The 18,187-nt window shown below is 41.9% G+C and overlaps 2 protein-coding genes across 2 annotated transcripts in view; one reads left to right on the forward strand and one right to left on the reverse strand.

Moving 5' to 3' along the window:
- Positions 1 to 27: 27 nt before the first annotated feature.
- On the reverse strand, positions 28 to 10,749 carry zgc:101765 (uncharacterized protein LOC450036 homolog). The gene is made up of 5 exons (XM_052497961.1): positions 10,624 to 10,749; positions 9,847 to 10,204; positions 5,479 to 5,728; positions 1,442 to 1,600; positions 28 to 583 (listed from the first exon to the last, which is right to left on the reverse strand). Exons 2-5 carry the CDS (start codon positions 10,176 to 10,178, stop codon positions 404 to 406), a joined length of 921 nt encoding a protein of 306 aa, XP_052353921.1. The 5' UTR covers positions 10,179 to 10,204; positions 10,624 to 10,749; the 3' UTR covers positions 28 to 403.
- LOC118379197 (uncharacterized) overlaps positions 10,701 to 18,187 on the forward strand; it is a 37,210-nt gene continuing 29,723 nt past the window's right edge. The window contains exon 1 of the mRNA XM_052495712.1: positions 10,701 to 10,890. Coding sequence (XP_052351672.1) covers positions 10,776 to 10,890 — 115 coding nt within the window. The 5' untranslated portion in view covers positions 10,701 to 10,775. The remainder of the gene's footprint in view (positions 10,891 to 18,187) is intronic.

An 18,187-nucleotide genomic window follows, 5' to 3' on the forward strand; every position in this document is an offset into this window, starting at 1 on the left:
TGTTTGTTTTTTTGCATTTTATTAAAATGTATATACACACCGACTTATTAAATAAAATCGTCACTTGATATGAGGACAATATTTACAGTGAAACTATCAAATTAATACAGATTTTAATAATTTGTAACAAATATCACATGAAAAATAATAGCATTGATCTTGGTATCATAATCTTCCTCAGATGTCTTTGTGTGTTGCAAAAAAAAATATATATATATATATACTCTTAGTTCAAGAATCTCAGTGGGAAACTTAAGTTCTGTCGATACGTTACTTTGACATCTTATCAACGTTTGCTTCATAGCAATCCAGTCAGTCAGTGAGTATGTACCTTCAGGCTAACGTCAAGGCAGTAGTCTTTGGGCTACAGGCCCCATCTCCTCCACCGGGGTATCCTTCTACCTCAGGCTACCTGTGAAGGGTCCCAACAGTATTTCTGTCCACAGTCCATCCCCCCCAGCCTCTCCATATCTTCAGCAGTCAGCTCAAAGTCAAACACGTGGCCGTTCTCTGCTACCCTGGTGGGGTGAGATGACTTGGGTAGGACGGGGACACCCTGCTGTACCGCCCATCTGAGCAGCACCTGTCACACACGATGAAGGAATAAGCCAGGGGAAGATGGGGAACAAAACATAGGGAAGAAGGAAAGGAATCAAATTACTTCATTAGGGTGTATTGCCACTTCCGGAACAGAGAAGAGAAGGAGAGGAAAGGAATCAAATGGCTTCATTAGGGTGTATTGCCACTTCCGGAACAGAGAAGAGAAGGAGAGGAAAGGAATCAAATGACTTCATTAGGGGTATTGCCACTTCCGGAACAGAGAAGAGAAGGAGAGGAATTAAATGACTTCATTAGGGTGTATTGCCACTTCCAGAACAGAGAAGGAACATAGAAGGGGAGAAGGAAAGGAATCAAATGGCTTAACTAGGGTGTATTGCCACTTCCAGAACATAGAAGGAACATAGAAGGGGAGAAGGAAAGGAATCAAATGGCTTAACTAGGGTGTATTGCCACTTCCAGAACATAGAAGGAACATAGAAGGGGAGAAGGAAAGGAATCAAATGGCTTAATTAGGGTGTATTGCCACTTCCGGAACATAGAAGGGGAGAAGGAAAGGAATCAAATGGCTTAATTAGGGTGTATTGCCACTTCCGGAACATAGAACATAGAAGGGGAGAAGGAAAGGAATCAAATGGCTTAATTAGGGTGTATTGCCACTTCCGGAACATAGAAGGGGAGAAGGAAAGGAATCAAATGACTTAATTAGGGTGTATTGCCACTTCCGGAACATAGAAGGGGAGAAGGAAAGGAATCAAATGGCTTAACTAGGGGGTATTGCCACTTCCGGAACATAGAAGGGGAGAAGGAAAGGAATTAAATGACTTAATTAGGGGGTATTGCCACTTCCGGAACACTCCACCCACTCGGACAGACACAGTACCTGTGCAGCGGTCAGGCCATATCCCTGTGCAATCTGGACCACTAAAGGGTCCTGGAGGAGAGAGCCAGTCCCCAGGGAGGAGTAAGCCTGGAAACAGACACCCTTCTCCCCACACAGATGCCTCATCTCACCCTGGGACAGACAGGGATGGAACTCTACCTGGACGGAGAGATTATTCAATAAGATTTCAGATTTATAATACCGAATGGTCATTTATCCAAAGTGAAATTGACATTTTGGTCATTTAGCAGACACCCTCATCCAGAGTGACTTACAGTCAGTCAGTGCATTCAACTAAGGTAGGTAAGAAAACCACAAATCACTGTCATAGCAAGTAAACCTTTCCTCAAGAAAGCAGCTATCAAATAAAACATGCCAGTAAGAAAAAGTGTTAGAGCCAGAAGAACAAGTACAACGGTAAACTGAATACTTATAGTTTAAAACCAGGACAAGTACAACGGTAAACTGTGAATACTTATAGTTTAAAACCAGGACAAGTACAACGGTAAACTGTGAATACTTATAGTTTAAAACCAGGACAAGTACAACGGTAAACTGAATACTTGTAGTTTAAAACCAGGACAAGTACAACGGTAAACTGAATACTTATAGTTTAAAACCAGGACAAGTACAACGATAAACTGTGAATACTTATAGTTTAAAACCAGGACAAGTACAACGGTAAACTGTGAATACTTATAGTTTAAAACCAGGACAAGTACAACGGTAAACTGAATACTTATAGTTTAAAACCAGGACAAGTACAACGGTAAACTGTGAATACTTATAGTTTAAAACCAGGACAAGTACAACGGTAAACTGAATACTTATAGTTTAAAACCAGGACAAGTACAACGATAAACTGTGAATACTTATAGTTTAAAACCAGGACAAGTACAACGGTAAACTGTGAATACTTATAGTTTAAAACCAGGACAAGTACAACGGTAAACTGTGAATACTTATAGTTTAAAACCAGGACAAGTACAACGGTAAACTGTGAATACTTATAGTTTAAAACCAGGACAAGTACAACGGTAAACTGAATACTTGTAGTTTAAAACCAGGACAAGTACAACGGTAAACTGAATACTTATAGTTTAAAACCAGGACAAGTACAACGATAAACTGTGAATACTTATAGTTTAAAACCAGGACAAGTACAACGGTAAACTGTGAATACTTATAGTTTAAAACCAGGACAAGTACAACGGTAAACTGAATACTTATAGTTTAAAACCAGGACAAGTACAACGGTAAACTGAAAACGTATAGTTTAAAACCAGGATAAGTACAACAGTAAACTGTGAATACTTATAGTTTAAAACCAGGACAAGTACAACGGTAAACTGTGAATACTTAAAGTTTAAAACCAGGACAAGTACAACGGTAAACTGTGAATACTTATAGTTTAAAACCAGGACAAGTACAACGGTAAACTGAATACTTATAGTTTAAAACCAGGACAAGTACAACAGTAAACTGTGAATACTTATAGTTTAAAACCAGGACAAGTACAACGGTAAACTGTGAATACTTATAGTTTAAAACCAGGACAAGTACAATGGTAAACTGAATACTTATAGTTTAAAACCAGGACAAGTACAACAGTAAACTGTGAATACTTATAGTTTAAAACCAGGACAAGTACAACGGTAAACTGTGAATACTTATAGTTTAAAACCAGGACAAGTACAACGGTAAACTGAATACTTATAGTTTAAAACCAGGACAAGTACAACGGTAAACTGAATACTTATAGTTTAAAACCAGGACAAGTACAACAGTAAACTGTGAATACTTATAGTTTAAAACCAGGACAAGTACAACGGTAAACTGTGAATACTTATAGTTTAAAACCAGGACAAGTACAACGGTAAACTGTGAATACTTATAGTTTAAAACCAGGACAAGTACAACGGTAAACTGTGAATACTTATAGTTTATAGTTGATATCAGGACAAATCTTATGTCTGTCCTGTAGCACGGTGAGGTGTTAGTTTGTTTTTGTTTACCTGTAGCACGGTGCGGTGTTAGTTTGTTTTTGTTTACCTGTAGTACGGTGCGGTGTTAGTTTGTTTTTGTTTACCTGTAGCACGGTGCGGTGTTAGTTTGTTTTTGTTTACCTGTAGTACGGTGCGGTGTTAGTTTGTTTTTGTTTACCTGTAGTACGGTGCGGTGTTAGTTTGTTTTTGTTTACCTGTAGTACGGTGCGGTGTTAGTTTGTTTTTGTTTACCTGTAGCACGGTGCGGTGTTAGTTTGTTTTTGTTTACCTGTAGCACGGTGCGGTGTTAGTTTGTTTTTGTTTACCTGTAGCACGGTGCGGTGCTAGTTTGTTTTTGTTTACCTGTAGAACGGCACGGTGTTAGTTTGTTTTTGTTTACCTGTAGCACGGTGAGGTGTTAGTTTGTTTTTGTTTACCTGTAGCACGGTGAGGTGTTAGTTTGTTTTTGTTTACCTGTAGCACGGTGAGGTGTTAGTTTGTTTTTGTTTACCTGTAGCATGGTGCGGTGTTCGTTTGTTTTTGTTTACCTGTAGTACGGTGCGGTGTTCGTTTGTTGTTTTTGTTTACCTGTAGTGCGGTATTAGTTTGTTTTTGTTTACCTGTAGTACGGTGCGGTGTTAGTTTGTTTTTGTTTACCTGTAGTACGGTGCGGTGTTAGTTTGTTTTTGTTTACCTGTAGTGCGGTGCGGTGTTAGTTTGTTTTTGTTTACCTGTAGTACGGTGCGGTGTTAGTTTGTTTTTGTTTACCTGTAGCACGGTGCGGTGTTAGTTTGTTTTTGTTTACCTGTAGTACGGTGCGGTGTTAGTTTGTTTTTGTTTACCTGTAGTACGGTGCGGTGTTAGTTTGTTTTTGTTTACCTGTAGCACGGTGCGGTGTTAGTTTGTTTTTGTTTACCTGTAGCACGGTGCAGTGTTAGTTTGTTTTTGTTTACCTGTAGTACGGTGCGGTGTTAGTTTGTTTTTGTTTACCTGTAGTGCGGTGCGGTGTTAGTTTGTTTTTGTTTACCTGTAGTACGGTGCAGTGTTAGTTTGTTGTTTTTGTTTACCTGTAGAACGGCACGGTGTTAGTTTGTTTTTGTTTACCTGTAGAACGGTGCGGTGTTAGTTTGTTTTTGTTTACCTGTAGCACGGTGCGGTGTTAGTTTGTTTTTGTTTACCTGTAGAACGGCACGGTGTTAGTTTGTTTTTGTTTACCTGTAGCACGGTGAGGTGTTAGTTTGTTTTTATTTACCTGTAGCACGGTGCGGTGTTCGTTTGTTGTTTTTGTTTACCTGTAGTGCGGTATTAGTTTGTTTTTGTTTACCTGTAGTACGGTGCGGTGTTCGTTTGTTGTTTTTGTTTACCTGTAGTGCGGTATTAGTTTGTTTTTGTTTACCTGTAGCACGGTGCGGTGTTAGTTTGTTTTTGTTTACCTGTAGAACGGCACGGTGTTAGTTTGTTTTTGTTTACCTGTAGCACGGTGCGGTGTTAGTTTGTTTTTGTTTACCTGTAGTACGGTGCGGTGTTAGTTTGTTTTTGTTTACCTCTAGTACGGTGCGGTGTTAGTTTGTTTTTGTTTACCTGTAGCACGGTGTGGTGTTAGTTTGTTTTTGTTTACCTGTAGAACGGCACGTTGTTAGTTTGTTTTTGTTTACCTGTAGCACGGTGCGGTGTTCGTTTGTTTTTGTTTACCTGTAGTACGGTGCGGTGTTCGTTTGTTTTTGTTTACCTGTAGTGCAGTGTTAGTTTGTTTTTGTTTACCTGTAGTACGGCGCGGTGTTAGTTTGTTTTTGTTTACCTGTAGTACGGTGCGGTGTTCGTTTGTTTTTGTTTACCTGTAGTGCAGTGTTAGTTTGTTTTTGTTTACCTGTAGTACGGCGCGGTGTTAGTTTGTTTTTGTTTACCTGTAGTACGGCGCGATGTTAGTTTGTTTTTGTTTACCTGTAGCACGGTGCGGTGTTAGTTTGTTTTTGTTTACCTGTAGTACAATGCGGTGTTCGTTTGTTTTTGTTTACCTGTAGTACGGTGCAGTGTTAGTTTGTTTTTGTTTACCTGTATTACAGCGGGGGTGACACAACACCCCTCCAGTAGCTCCTTCATATGTCCTGGGGTGTAGTTGGACACCCCTATGGCCCTCAGCTTCCCCTGGGCGTGGAGCTCCTCTAACACTGCCCAGCTCTGAGCTCTATTCTCTGGGTTCCTCTTGTCTCCCACCCCCAGACCCTGGGTCCCTGGCCAGTGGATCAAGTATAGATCTATATAGTCTAGATCCAGCAGTTCTAGACTCCTCAGAGCTCCGTCCCTGTGGAACAGAGTTTGAAATGCAAACAATATGACTGATTAGAGTCATACTTGTATATACCTGGTCAGCATTTTGAGCACTGGCCAGCCGGGCTAGTAGACCATAATTTCTACAGGCCCAGATGGCATTCTATTAGCCAAAGGTCCTACGCTACACTAGGGCTGGGCGGTATACCGTATTTTACTATATACACCGGTATTTATGGACGGACCGGTTTGGGTTTTTACTTTACCTTCTATAACGTTATTTTTATTTATTTTTTTCAATTTAAAGTTTTATTAAGTTTTTGTTTTTCAATCAACCAACAAAACACATTCCACATTCACAGATGTGACAGGCTTTAAAAAAATAAAAAGTCAAAAAATAATAATACATTTGAAAAAATAAAAATACAATTAAAATGAATGATACAGTCAAATAAAAGCATTTATTTTTCTTAATCTATATATTTTCCTTGGTACATATATATACCTACATACGCACATATACATACACACACACACATACGCACACGTACTCAAAAACTAAATTAAAATAAAAACACACAAAAAACAACAACATAACACTTGCAGCAGCACTATCAAGGTTCTTATCAGCTATTTCAAGCGTTCGCTGAGACGACGGGCCAATAATTCGTTTTTAGGTTTTACAGTACCTTACACAACATGTATCTGCGCATTTCCCTAGTCACCCCGTTCACTCTGTCCAGTTTGAAATATAGTTGAATAGTGGGGACCAGAGTTTATCAAACTCGGGCTGTCTCTTGTGGAGGTCATAAGTGAGCTTTTCAAGAGGAAGAAAGTCAACAATCTGGTCAATCCACATTTTAAATGTAGGAGGGGTATTAGAGGCCCACAATAGAAGAATACATTTCTTAGCAAAGTATGTAATAGTCATAAGCAAATTTTCTCTGTCAGGATCAAGAATAAAGTCCTGCTGGGCATTAAGAAGATAGATACACGGGGTCATATCAAACTGTACCTCTAGTATTTTCTGTGCAGCAGTATGTACAGTATGCCAGAATCTGGCAATCTCCCTACAGCTCCAAAATACATGCATATAGGTTCCACATTCAGAGGTACATCTTTTACAGTTAGGAGACATATCTGTTTTCATTCTATGGAGTCTCAAAGGAGTATAATAAAATTTGTACAAAAATGTGTAATTAGATTCTTTCATTTTTACACTGGTAGAGGAGCAGTATACCCTGTCGTAAACCTCCGCCCATAACTCATCACTGATAGTAAGACCAAGGTCCTTTTCCCAGATTATTTTCAAAGGAGTAAAGGAGGAGCTTCCTTTCTCAGAAAGGAGTCTATAGATGTAAGATATTTTGCCTTTAATGGATTGTGCTGTGACAAGAAGGGTTTCAACTTCGTTCAACTGAGTTCTAAACCTCCTCTTGGAGGTAAATGAGGAAATTACAAGTCTAATTTGAAGATATTTTAAAAAATGGGATCTTGGCACATCGAATTCACTGCAGAGCTCTTGAAAGGATTTCAGTGTAGTGGTTTTCTGATGAAATAGGTCTGAAAAGGTCCTGATTCCTAGAGTATGCCAAAGATTAAAGTTGGCATCCCTCAGGGCTTTTGGCAAGTCTGGGTTGCCTACTATAGGCGAGTGAGAACATATTTGGGAGGAAATGCCCAGGTATTTCTTACAGTCCCTCCACGCTAGTAGGGTGCTGTAAATCGCAAAGGTTTTGGCTATGTTGCCCACTTCACTAAAGTTATTAATGAATATAATTGAGCTTAAGGGCAATGAACCACAGGATTGGGCTTCTATCTGAATCCACGTTGACTCTTGTCTGTTTGTGATCCATGTTAGCATGTTGCGGATTTGGGCAGACCAGTAGTACAATTGAAGGGAGGGTAGGGCAAGACCTCCTTTAGATTCAGGTTTTGATAAAGTGGAAAACTTGATCCTAGGTTTTTTATTGCCCCATATAAATGTGGTGATGCTTTGGTTAGTTGTTTTGAAGAAGGAAACTGGGAGATAGCATGGGAGCATCTGAAATAAGTAGTTCAGTCTATGGAGGACGTTCATACGGATTACATTAATTCTTCCTACTAAGCTAATTGGGAGGGAGATCCAGGTTTGGAGATTGTTCTTGATTCGATCCAAGAGTGGAGGATAATTTTCCTTAAAAAGGCTATTCAGATCTGGTGTTATGAAGATTCCGAGGTATTGAAACCCCTGTGTTTTCCATTGGAAAGGACAAAGTGTCTTCATAGAGCTGGTGAGTGTAATATTGAGAGGGCAGACAGTGGATTTGTTAAAATTGATCTTATAACCTGAAAACTTGCCATACTGAGCAATTGTGTCTAAAATGAGAGGGAGGGATTTCTCAGGGTTGGATATGTAGAGCAAGACATCATCCGCGCAAAGCGAAATCTTGTGCTGCAGGCCACCTGCAGAAACACCCATAATAGTTGGATTGCTCCTTATCAGCTCTGCCAGAGGCTCCGCCCCCAACAAGTAGAGCAGGGGGACAGCGAGCACCCTTGTCTTGTGCCCCGTTCCAGAGGGAATCTGTCAGAGTGCAGTCCATTAGTAGTCACCATGGCATTTGGATGAGAGTATAGTGATTTGATCCATTTAATAAAATTTGGGCCCATATTGAACTTTTCTAAGACTGAAAACAGAAAGCTCCACTCCATCCTGTCAAACGCCTTCTCAGCATCCAGTGAAGCCAGCAGGACAGGGGTCTTTTGTGCGTTTACTTGATCAATAATATCAAAAGACGGCGAATGTTATCAGAAGAGTATCTGTCTCTAATAAATCCAGTTTGGTCCGCTTTTATTATTTTGGGAAGAAGAGTGTTTAATCTTTTGGCGAGCAATTTGGTAATTATTTTATAGTCGAAATCCAACAAGCTTATGGGCCGGAAGGACGAGCAGGATAGGGGTCCTTGTCCTTTTTTAGCAACACTGTAATGCGAGCTGTGTGCATTGAGTCTGGGAGAACTCCGTTTTGCAAAAGTCCTCCAGCATTGGCATGAAGATAGGGCTGAGCTGGGGCCAAAAGCTTTGTAGAACTCTCTGGGGAATCCATCTGGGCCTGGGGACTTATTAGGTGGCATGGAGGTAATTGCCTCCAGGATCTCCTCAGGAGTGAAGGGGGAGTTGAGATCTTCCTGGTCGGTCTCTGATAGTTTAGGTAGCGAGATTCCCTCTAGGAAAGAGTGGAGTTCTGCCTCTGTGTGTTTTCTCTCAGAGGTATATAGTTTGCAGTAAAAATCATGAAAAGTTAGATTGATCTTTTTTGGGTCATATGTGACCTCGTCCTCTGCTGTTCGGATAGCCATGATTGTACGCTCTGACTGCTCCTTTTTTAATTGGTAAGCAAGCAATCTACTGGGCCTATTGCTATACTCATGGTATTTCTGTTTAGTAAAGAAAACTTCTTTTTTTTTATCTCCCGAGTGTAGTCCAAATTCAGTTTGGCTTTGGCTGCTTTAAGATGACTCCAGGAGGTGCTGTCTAGAGATTGTTTATGTATTTTTTTCACAGCATTCCACTATAACGTTATTTGAATGCTTGGTTTATTAAATGTGATAGGTCGTGTGTAACGTCAACTTCTATAGTTTCGAAAATGGACGTTACACTCTCTTCTCTCTCTCTCTCCATGCCACTTTACACAGTCCTAGCCCCGCCCCCTGTCACTCAAGGAGGATATTTGTTGTTGCTTGACCACAAGGCACTCGTGTTCAGTCTGCATGGTCAATGCAGCACATGAAACAATGTTGATGACAGCGATTCTATTTGAACTTTCATTCTTAATATAAATCCACTAGCGTTCTATAATGACACTATTAGTTTGTGTTTCTTACATCAACAAACAGCTAGTTTGTCTTTCCGTAGCAAGTTTTTGCTAAATCGTGTTAGCCGCTAATGGGAAAAGACCCATTGAAATCACTTACAATGTATGTGTTGCCACACACTATTCATAAAGAATAACTTTTACTATTCAAAAACAGAAAATACAGCAAACAATTAGAAGAATACAGTGATATGACATTTGGGCCATATCGCCCAGCCCTAGGCCAGCCCCATGCGACATTTGAGAAGCCAACATTTTGGCACATTTCCTTCTAGCTTTAATTTACATCCCTGTACCTGGCTCTGGAGCCCTGGTCCTTGGGGCCCAGCTTGCTGGTGATGAAGACGTCCGCTCGGGAGAGGCCGTGTTCGGGTAGGAGTCGCCGCAGTGCTCGACCCAGGTCAGCCTCGTTCCGGTAGACAGAGGCCGTGTCAAATGAGCGGTAGCCGGTGGAGAGCGCTGCGTCGACGGCCTGGAGGATCTCATCAGGGCCGCGGAGCCGGTAGGTACCCAGCCCCAGGAGAGGCATCCTGGCCCCGGTGTTGAGCAGAACAGATGGGGTGGGGGAGGAGTGGATGGGAGGAATGGAGAGGTTGGGGGCGGAGGGAGAGGGCTGAGGATCAGACATCTAGGGGTGTTGAAGGTACCTGGACACTGGGGGAAATAGGGAGAGAAAAGAGAGAAGAATAACAAAATGCGGGGACTGTGTCAGCCGCTATCCGGGGGCTAGAAGGAAATTGACTGGTGGGTGGCTTGGCTGAAACCTAACCAAAACGGTGACTATTGCCATTATATTACTTGGCAACAGCACAATCAAGTATCAAAACAATGGCAGAGTATCTTCTCAAGGCTACGTAGAGATTGTGCGTGTGGCATATTTACACTAATTATGACAGTTCAAAAGTTCGGATACTTCCATGGCTAGCTAACGTTAGCGATGAATTACAATAACACAACAAGCAATTTCTACCTCGATTTAGTACGGCATGCATATAAAGAATATACACAATTTTAACTGACATAGGAGTAATTGTAAATACCAATACATGTGTTGATAAAGAAATTGTACAAACATGCTTGTAAATTGTCTGTTGCAGCATAAATCCTTTCAACGTGAATCACTCATGTGACTTTTTTGTGAAACTTCCTGTTCGCCGTCACCATAGAGACACGAGCGAGGAAGACGATGACTGGATGAAGCGTTGGCCAATTAGCGAGAAGAAAGATGCTTGGAGGCGGGAACTTGTCCCTCACTGCAACGCGAGCGAGCAGATCCTGTGACCGGTTTCGTTGCGGCTTTGGTTTTGAAAATTGTGGGTGCCCTGAATCGGTGAATTACGGTATGCTTGTGTTTACCGTGTCGTTAACAGGTTTTATGTTTCAGTTGTGAGGAGTTTGTCAGCACCACAACATACACAGTTAGTTAATAATTAACCTTACTAGATTAGCTAGCTAGCTAGTAGGAGAGGTAGCCTTCGTGTGAGTGACTATATTAGTAACGTTAGCTAGCTAACGTTAACTAATTCAAACGACATTTCTCGTATGAATTCATCCATTCATGAATCATTTTCTCAGTTCCTACCAAAGTCATCTAATCTGATTTGTCCTGCTAGTAGTGAGCAGTGGACCTACCCCTTGATCATGACTCACTTACATAACAGCAGAGATTCCCTAACTTTTTTGTCCCACGACCCCATTTTTACATCTGAAAATTATCGTGACAACAACCATGTAATTAGCAGCCAATGTTAACTTTTTTATTTGGGTCTATGGCAGTCAATTGAAAAACATTCTAACAGTATTTCTGATTGTCTTCTCAACTCACCATCACATAATAATGGCTGGAATGGCATCAAACACATGGGAACCAGAAGCACAACCATTTCTGCAGCACTCCAATCAGGCCTTTATGGTAAAGTGGCCAGAGGGAAGCCATTCCTCAGTAAAAGGCATGTGACAGCCCGCTTGGAGTTTGTCAAAATGCACCTAAAGGACTCTCAGAACATGAGAAACAAGATTCTCCGGTATGATGAAACCAAGATTGAACTCTTTGGCCTGAATGCCAAGCGTAACGTCTGGAGGAAGCCTGGCACCACCCTTACGGTGAAACATGGTGGTGGCAGCATCATGCTGTTAGGATGTTTTTCAGCGGCAGGGACTAGGAGACTTGTCGGGTTCGAGGGAAAGATGAACTGAGCAAAGTACACAGAGATCATTAATATAAACCTGCTCCAGAGCGCTCAGGACCTCAGACTGGGGCAAAGGTTCCAACAGGACAACGACCCTAAACACTCAGCCAAGATAATGCAGGAGTGGCTTTGGGACAAGTCTCTGAATGTTCTTGAGTGGCCCAGCCAAAACCCAATCAAACATCTCTAGAGAGACTGTGCAGCTACGCTCCCCGTCCTATCTGACAGAGCTTGAGAGGATCTGCAGAAAATAATGGGAGAAACTCCCCAAATACAGATGTGCCAAGCTTGTAGCTTCATACCCAGGAAGACTCAAGGCTGTAATCACTGCCAATGGTGCTTCAACAAAGTACTAAGGGTCTGAATACTTATGTAAATGTGATATTTTATTTTGTATACATTTGCAAAACTTTTTTATTTTATTTTTTTTACTGTTTTTGCTTTGTCATTATTGGGTATTGTGGCTGTAACATAACAAAATGTGGAAAAAGTCCAGGGGTCTGAATACTTTGAGTGCACCGTATATACAGTAACAGTCAAAAGTTTGGACACCTACTCATTCAAGGGTTTTTCTGTATTTTTACTATTTTCTACATTGTAGAATAATAGTGAAGACATCAAAACTATAAAATAACACACATATGGGAATCATGTAGTAACCAAAAAAAGTGTTAAACAAATCAAAATATATTTTATATTTGAGATTCTTCAAAGTAGCCACCCTTTGCCTTGATGACAGCTTTGCACACTTTTGGAATTCTCTCAACCAGCTTCATGAGGTAGTCACCTGGAATGCATTTCAATTAACAGGTGTGCCTTGATAAGTTCATTTGTGGCATTTCTTTCCTTAACACTCTTGCCTGCATCTAGCTGATCTAGGGTGTAATCATTAGTCCAAACAGTTGCAAACGAGAGTTTCTATTGGACAAATTCAGGTATGTTTATCCCTGTTTCGTTCTGTTTTCTTCTGTTTTAAGACATTTTTCAACAGAATCGGCAGAATTAATACACCCCTGAGCATACATAAACACAGTTCACTTTCATAGCATCCACATACAAACAGCATGATCACTTACCCATTGTATATTCTTTCTCTTATCTACACGCTCTCCTCCTCTCACCTTTTCACTCCATTTGTGGACTTCAGTGCACAACAAATCAGCTGTCTGTGACCAGACAAAAAAAAACTTTCCAAGGCAAACCTTTATATCATAATGACTAACCGCTACACATCCTACATCGTTGTCACCATATTAGCTAATGTCATAGTCAATATAGCTACTAAAACAAACTTGTTAGTAAAGCCGCAACTGTGTCACAGCGGTCTAAGGCACTGCATCTCAGTGCAAGAGGCGCGTCACTACAGTCCCCGATTCGAATCCAGGCTGTATCACATCCGGCCTTGATTGGGAGTTCCATAGGGCGGAGCACAATTGGCCCAGCGTCGTCCGGGTTTGACCGGAGTAGGCCGTCATTGTAAATAAGAATACTGACTTGCAGAGTTAAATAAAAGGTAAAAACCTACTACCATCATGCAGTACAGTGGTGCTACCCAACACATCAGCTGTCTGTGACCAGGTGAAAAAAACTTTTTCCAAGCCAAACCTTAATATCATTACCGCTACACACAGCCATCATCGTTATCACCAGATTATGACGTCAGAGTCAACATAGCTGATAGAACTAACACGTTAGTAAACCTGCTGCCGTCATGCAATAGTTACACCGGTGGCAATAAATTAATAAAACCAAAAGATTACCTTGACTTGGAAGAGTTCCTGTATTGGAAAGCCATAGCCAGCTAGCTAACATAGCGCCCCCTCTGTTTGAGCCGGGTGTAGTGTAAACTAGCTAGCTGAATTAGCTGAAAGTAAACAAAAAATACAATGAAATACAGCCAGCGCTCTCTCTCTCTCACTCCTTCATTTTGAATGAAATTAAGAGAATCATGAACTTCCTAGGTTTTATATTGAAGTCAATGTACTCAGGAGGACAGAAGCTAGCTGTCCTCCGGCTACACCATGGTGCTACCCTACAGAGTGCTGCTGAGACGACTGTAGACCTTTGCAAAAGTGTTTTTTAATCAATTATTTGGCAACGTAAACATATATTTAGTATAGTTTTATCTAAAAAATATTTTAAAAATAGTGAAACATTTAAAGTTATTAAATTGACTGAGGAAGATGGTCCGCCTCTGAGGAGCCTACACTGTTCAACACAACTGAGAACTCTGAAAAATTCTGATTTGGATTTGGACAGTTCAAAATCTTTCCCAGTCAGAGTACTTTTTTGTTGTTGTTGAGTTCCCAGTTGTTTTAAACACGGTATATTTCTCAGAGAGACACGGCATGCCTTTCGAGTCAGGAATGAAAACTTCTCCATAGTGACCCATGAATGCGTTGTCTGCATCATTCGGTCACACGACAGCTCGATTAGCTGTTCGATTTCACTTACCAGCATGTCAACTGAGCCGGAATCACAGTCAAATAGATTGGGAAGTAGGTGCCAAAGTGCTCTTCCAAGCACTGGAGGTGAGCAGTCATCACTCGTGTGGAACACTTACTGATGCTGTTTTCTGTTAGAAACTCCCTAATAAGAATTCTTTGCTCTGAATCCACTGATTCGATCAAATCAAACTTTATTGTGTAGACTTTACCGTGAAATGCTTACTTACAAGCCCTTAAGCCCTTAACAACAGTGCAGTTCAAGAATAAGAAAATATTTACCAAGTAGGCTAAAATACAAAGTAATAATAAAAAGTAACAATAAGAATAACGAGGCTATATACAGGGGGCACCGGTACCGAGTCAGTGTGCAGGGGTACGGGAAAGCGGAGGTAATCTGTACCTGTAGGTGGGGGTGAAGTGACTATGCAAAGATAACAAACAACCAGCGAGTAGCAGCAGTGTAAAAAAGTGGGGGGGTCAATGTAAATTGTCCGGTGGCGATTTTTATGAATTGTTCAGCAGTCGAATGGCTTGGGGGTAGAAGTTGAGGAGCCTTTTGGTCCTCGACTTTGCGCTCCGGTACCACTTGCCGTGCGGTAGCAGAGAAAACAGTATAACTTGGGTGAATGGACTCAATTTTATGGGCTTTCCTTTGACACCGCCTATTATATATCCAATTTGTAAGTCGCTCTGGATAAGAGCGTCTGCTAAATGACTTAAATGTAAATGTAAATGTATAAAGGTCCTGGATGGTAGGAAGCTTGGCCCCAGTGATGTACTGGGTCGTATGCAGTACCCTCTGTAGCGCCTTACGGTCAGATGCCGAGCAGTTGCCATAACAGGCAGTGATGCAACCGGTCACGAGGCTCTCGATGGTGCAGCTGTAGAACCTTTTGAGGATCTGGGGAACCATGACAAATCTTTTCAGTCTCATGAGAGGGAATAGGTTTTGTCGTTCCCTCTTCACGACAGTCTTGGTATGTTTGGACTATGATAGTTCGTTGGAGATGTGGACATCAAGGAACTTAACTCTCAACCTGCTCCACTACAGCCCCGCCGATGTTAATGGAGGCCTGTTCGGCCCACCTTTTCATGTAGTCCACAATCAGCTCCTTTGTCTTGCTCACATTGAGGAGAGGTTGTTGTCCTGGCACCACACTGCCAGTTCTCTGACCTCCTCCCTATTGGCCGTCTCATCGTTGTCGGTGATCAGGGCTACCACTGTTCTGTCGTCAGCAAACTTAATGATGGTGTTGGGGTCGTGTTTGGCCACACAGTCGTGCGTGAACAGGGAATACAGGAGTGGACTAAGTGTTAAGGATCAGCGTGTTGTTGCCTACTCTTACCACCTGGGGGCGGCCAGTCAGGAAGTCCAGGAACCAGTTGCAGAGGGAGGTGTTTAGTCCCAGAGTCATTAGCTTAGTGATGAGCTTTGAGGGCACTATGGTGTTGAACGCTGAGCTGTAGTCGATGAACAGCATTCTCACATAGGTGTTCCTTTTGTCCAGATGAGAAAGGTCGGTGTAGAGTGTGATTGAGATTGCGTCATCTGTGGATCTGTGTGGTTTGCGAATTGGAGTGGGTCTAGGGTGTCCGGGAGGATGCTGTTGATGTGCGCCATGACCAGCCTTTCAAAGCACTTCATCGCTGCTGACGTGAATGCTATGGTAATCATTTAGGCAGGTTACCTTCGCTTCCTTGGGCACAGGGACTATGGTGGTCGCTTGTAACATGTAGATATTACAGACTCGGTCAGGTAGAGGTTTAAAATGCCAGTGAAGTCACTTGACAGTTGGTCCGCGCCTTGTTGTTGGCCCAGCGGCTTTGTGAATGTTGACCTGTTTAAAGGTTTTGTTCACATCAGCTACCGAGAGCGTTATCACACAGAACAGCTGGTGCTCTCATGCATGCTTCAGTGTTGCTTGCCTCGATACGAGCTTAAAAGGCATTTAGCTCGTCTGGTAGTCTTGCGTCACTGGGCAGCTCGCGTCTGAGTTTCAGGGGCAGGGGCAGAATGACAGATTTGTACCTTGTCAGCTCAGGGATTCGAACTTGCAACCTTTCGGTTACTAGCCCAACGCTCTAACCACTAGGCTACCCTGCCGCCCTATGATTGAGGTGGTGTATTCCTCAATGCCATTGGATGAATCCCATAACATATTCCAGTCTGTGCTGGAAAAACAGTCCTGTAGTGTAGCATCCGCGTCATCTGACCACTTCCGCATTGAGCGAGTCACTGGTACTTCCTGCTTTAGTTTTTGCTTGTAAGCAGGAATCAGGAGGATAGAATTGTGGTCAGGTTTGCCAAAAGGAGGGAGAGGGAGAGCTTTGTACGGGTCTCTGTGTGGAGTAAAGGTGATCTAATATTTTTGCATGCGACATGCTGGTAAAAATTTGGTAAAACTGATTTTAGTTTGCCTGCATTAAAGTCCCCGGCCACTAGGAGCGGGATGAGCATTTTCCTGTTTGCTTGTGGCCTTAGAGTTGGTTGAGAGCGGTCTTTGTGCCAGCTTCTCTTTGTGGTGGTAAATAGACGGCTACGAATAATACAGCTTATCATAAGGTACTCTACCTCAGGCAAGCAATACCTTGAGACTTCTTTAATATTAGACATCGCACACCAGCTGTTATTGACAAAAAAAGACACACACCCCCATCCCTCGTCTTACAAGAGGTAGCATCTCTGTTCTGCCGGTGCATGGAAAATCCCTCCAGCTCTATTGTCTGTTTCTTCGTTCAGCCACGTCTCGGTGAAACATAAGATGTTACAGTTATTAATGTCCCATTGGTCGGATAATCTTAATAGTAGGTGATCAATTTTATTTTCTAAAGATTGCACGTTAGCAAGAAGAATGGAAGGCATTGGGAGTTTACTCGCTCGCCTCCGGATTCTCAGAGGGATCTCCGATCTGCGTCCCCTTTTCCGGCATCTTTTCTTCACGCAAAAGGTGTGCATTTGGGCCTGTTCCAGTGAAAGCAGGATATCCTTCTCGTTGGTGTCACGTTCGTCATAACGAGGAGACCAAGGCGCAGCGTGATAAGAATACATTATTCTTTATTTACACGAAGAACATCATTAAACAAACTAAACAACCGTGAGGCTATAAGACACGAGTGCTGACAGGCAACTACACATAGACAATAACCCACAAAACCAAAATGGCAACCTAAATAGGATCCCCAATCAGAGACAACGATAAATAGCTGTCTCTGATTGGGAACCAATTCAGGCCATCATAGATCTACATTTACCTAGACATACCAAAACCCCATAGAATTACAAAAAACCCTAGACAAGACAAAACACACATACCACCCTCGTCACACCCTGACCTAACTAAAATAATAAAGAAAACAAAGATAACCAAGGTCAGGGCATGACAGTTGAACTCGTTAAAGGAAAAAGTTGGTTCCAGTCCGCGGTGAGTAATCACTTTTCTGATGTCCAGGAGTTATTTTCGGTCATAAGAGACGGTAGCAGCAACATTATGTACAAAATAAGTCAAATAAGTTTTAAAAATAAGTTACGCCAAAAAATTACATAATTGCTCAATTGGTTGGGAGAATGTAAAATGTCAGCCATGTTCTTCGGTGCCATCTTTGTCACTCATCTGTAGAATGTTTTTTTATTTCTCCTGCATGCTTGGGTTCAGTTTGTTCACTTTCCCAAATATCTCTGTTACATAGGCAAGGAGACATTTTCTTTTCATTACACAGAAAGTAAACCAAGTCTGTTTTCTTACATCTATTGTGAATGACAGCAGTTCCTCTCTCAATGCGAAAACATCTTTCCAACAACAAGCCTCCCTAACCACCAAGCCTCACTAACCACCAAGCTTCACTAACCACCAAGCTTCACTCACCACCAAGCTTCACTCACCACCAAGCCTCACTAACCACCAAGCTTCACTAACCACCAAGCTTCACTAACCACCAAGCTTCACTCACCACCAAGCTTCACTCACCACCAAGCTTCATTAACCACCAAGCTTCACTAACCA

This window comes from Oncorhynchus keta, chromosome 35, assembly GCF_023373465.1.
Source record: "Oncorhynchus keta strain PuntledgeMale-10-30-2019 chromosome 35, Oket_V2, whole genome shotgun sequence".
NCBI lineage: Eukaryota > Metazoa > Chordata > Actinopteri > Salmoniformes > Salmonidae > Oncorhynchus > Oncorhynchus keta.

Coding starts and splice junctions, on each gene's coding strand:
- zgc:101765 (XM_052497961.1), bottom strand. CDS start 10,178: ATGTCTGATCCTCAGCCCTCTCCCTCCGCCCCCAACCTCTCCATTCCT. Junction 5,729..9,846: donor GACCAGGGCTCCAGAGCCAG/GTACAGGGATGT, acceptor TCTGTTCCACAG/GGACGGAGCTCTGAGGAGTC. Junction 584..1,441: donor ATGGCCTGACCGCTGCACAG/GTACTGTGTCTG, acceptor CGTGTGTGACAG/GTGCTGCTCAGATGGGCGGT.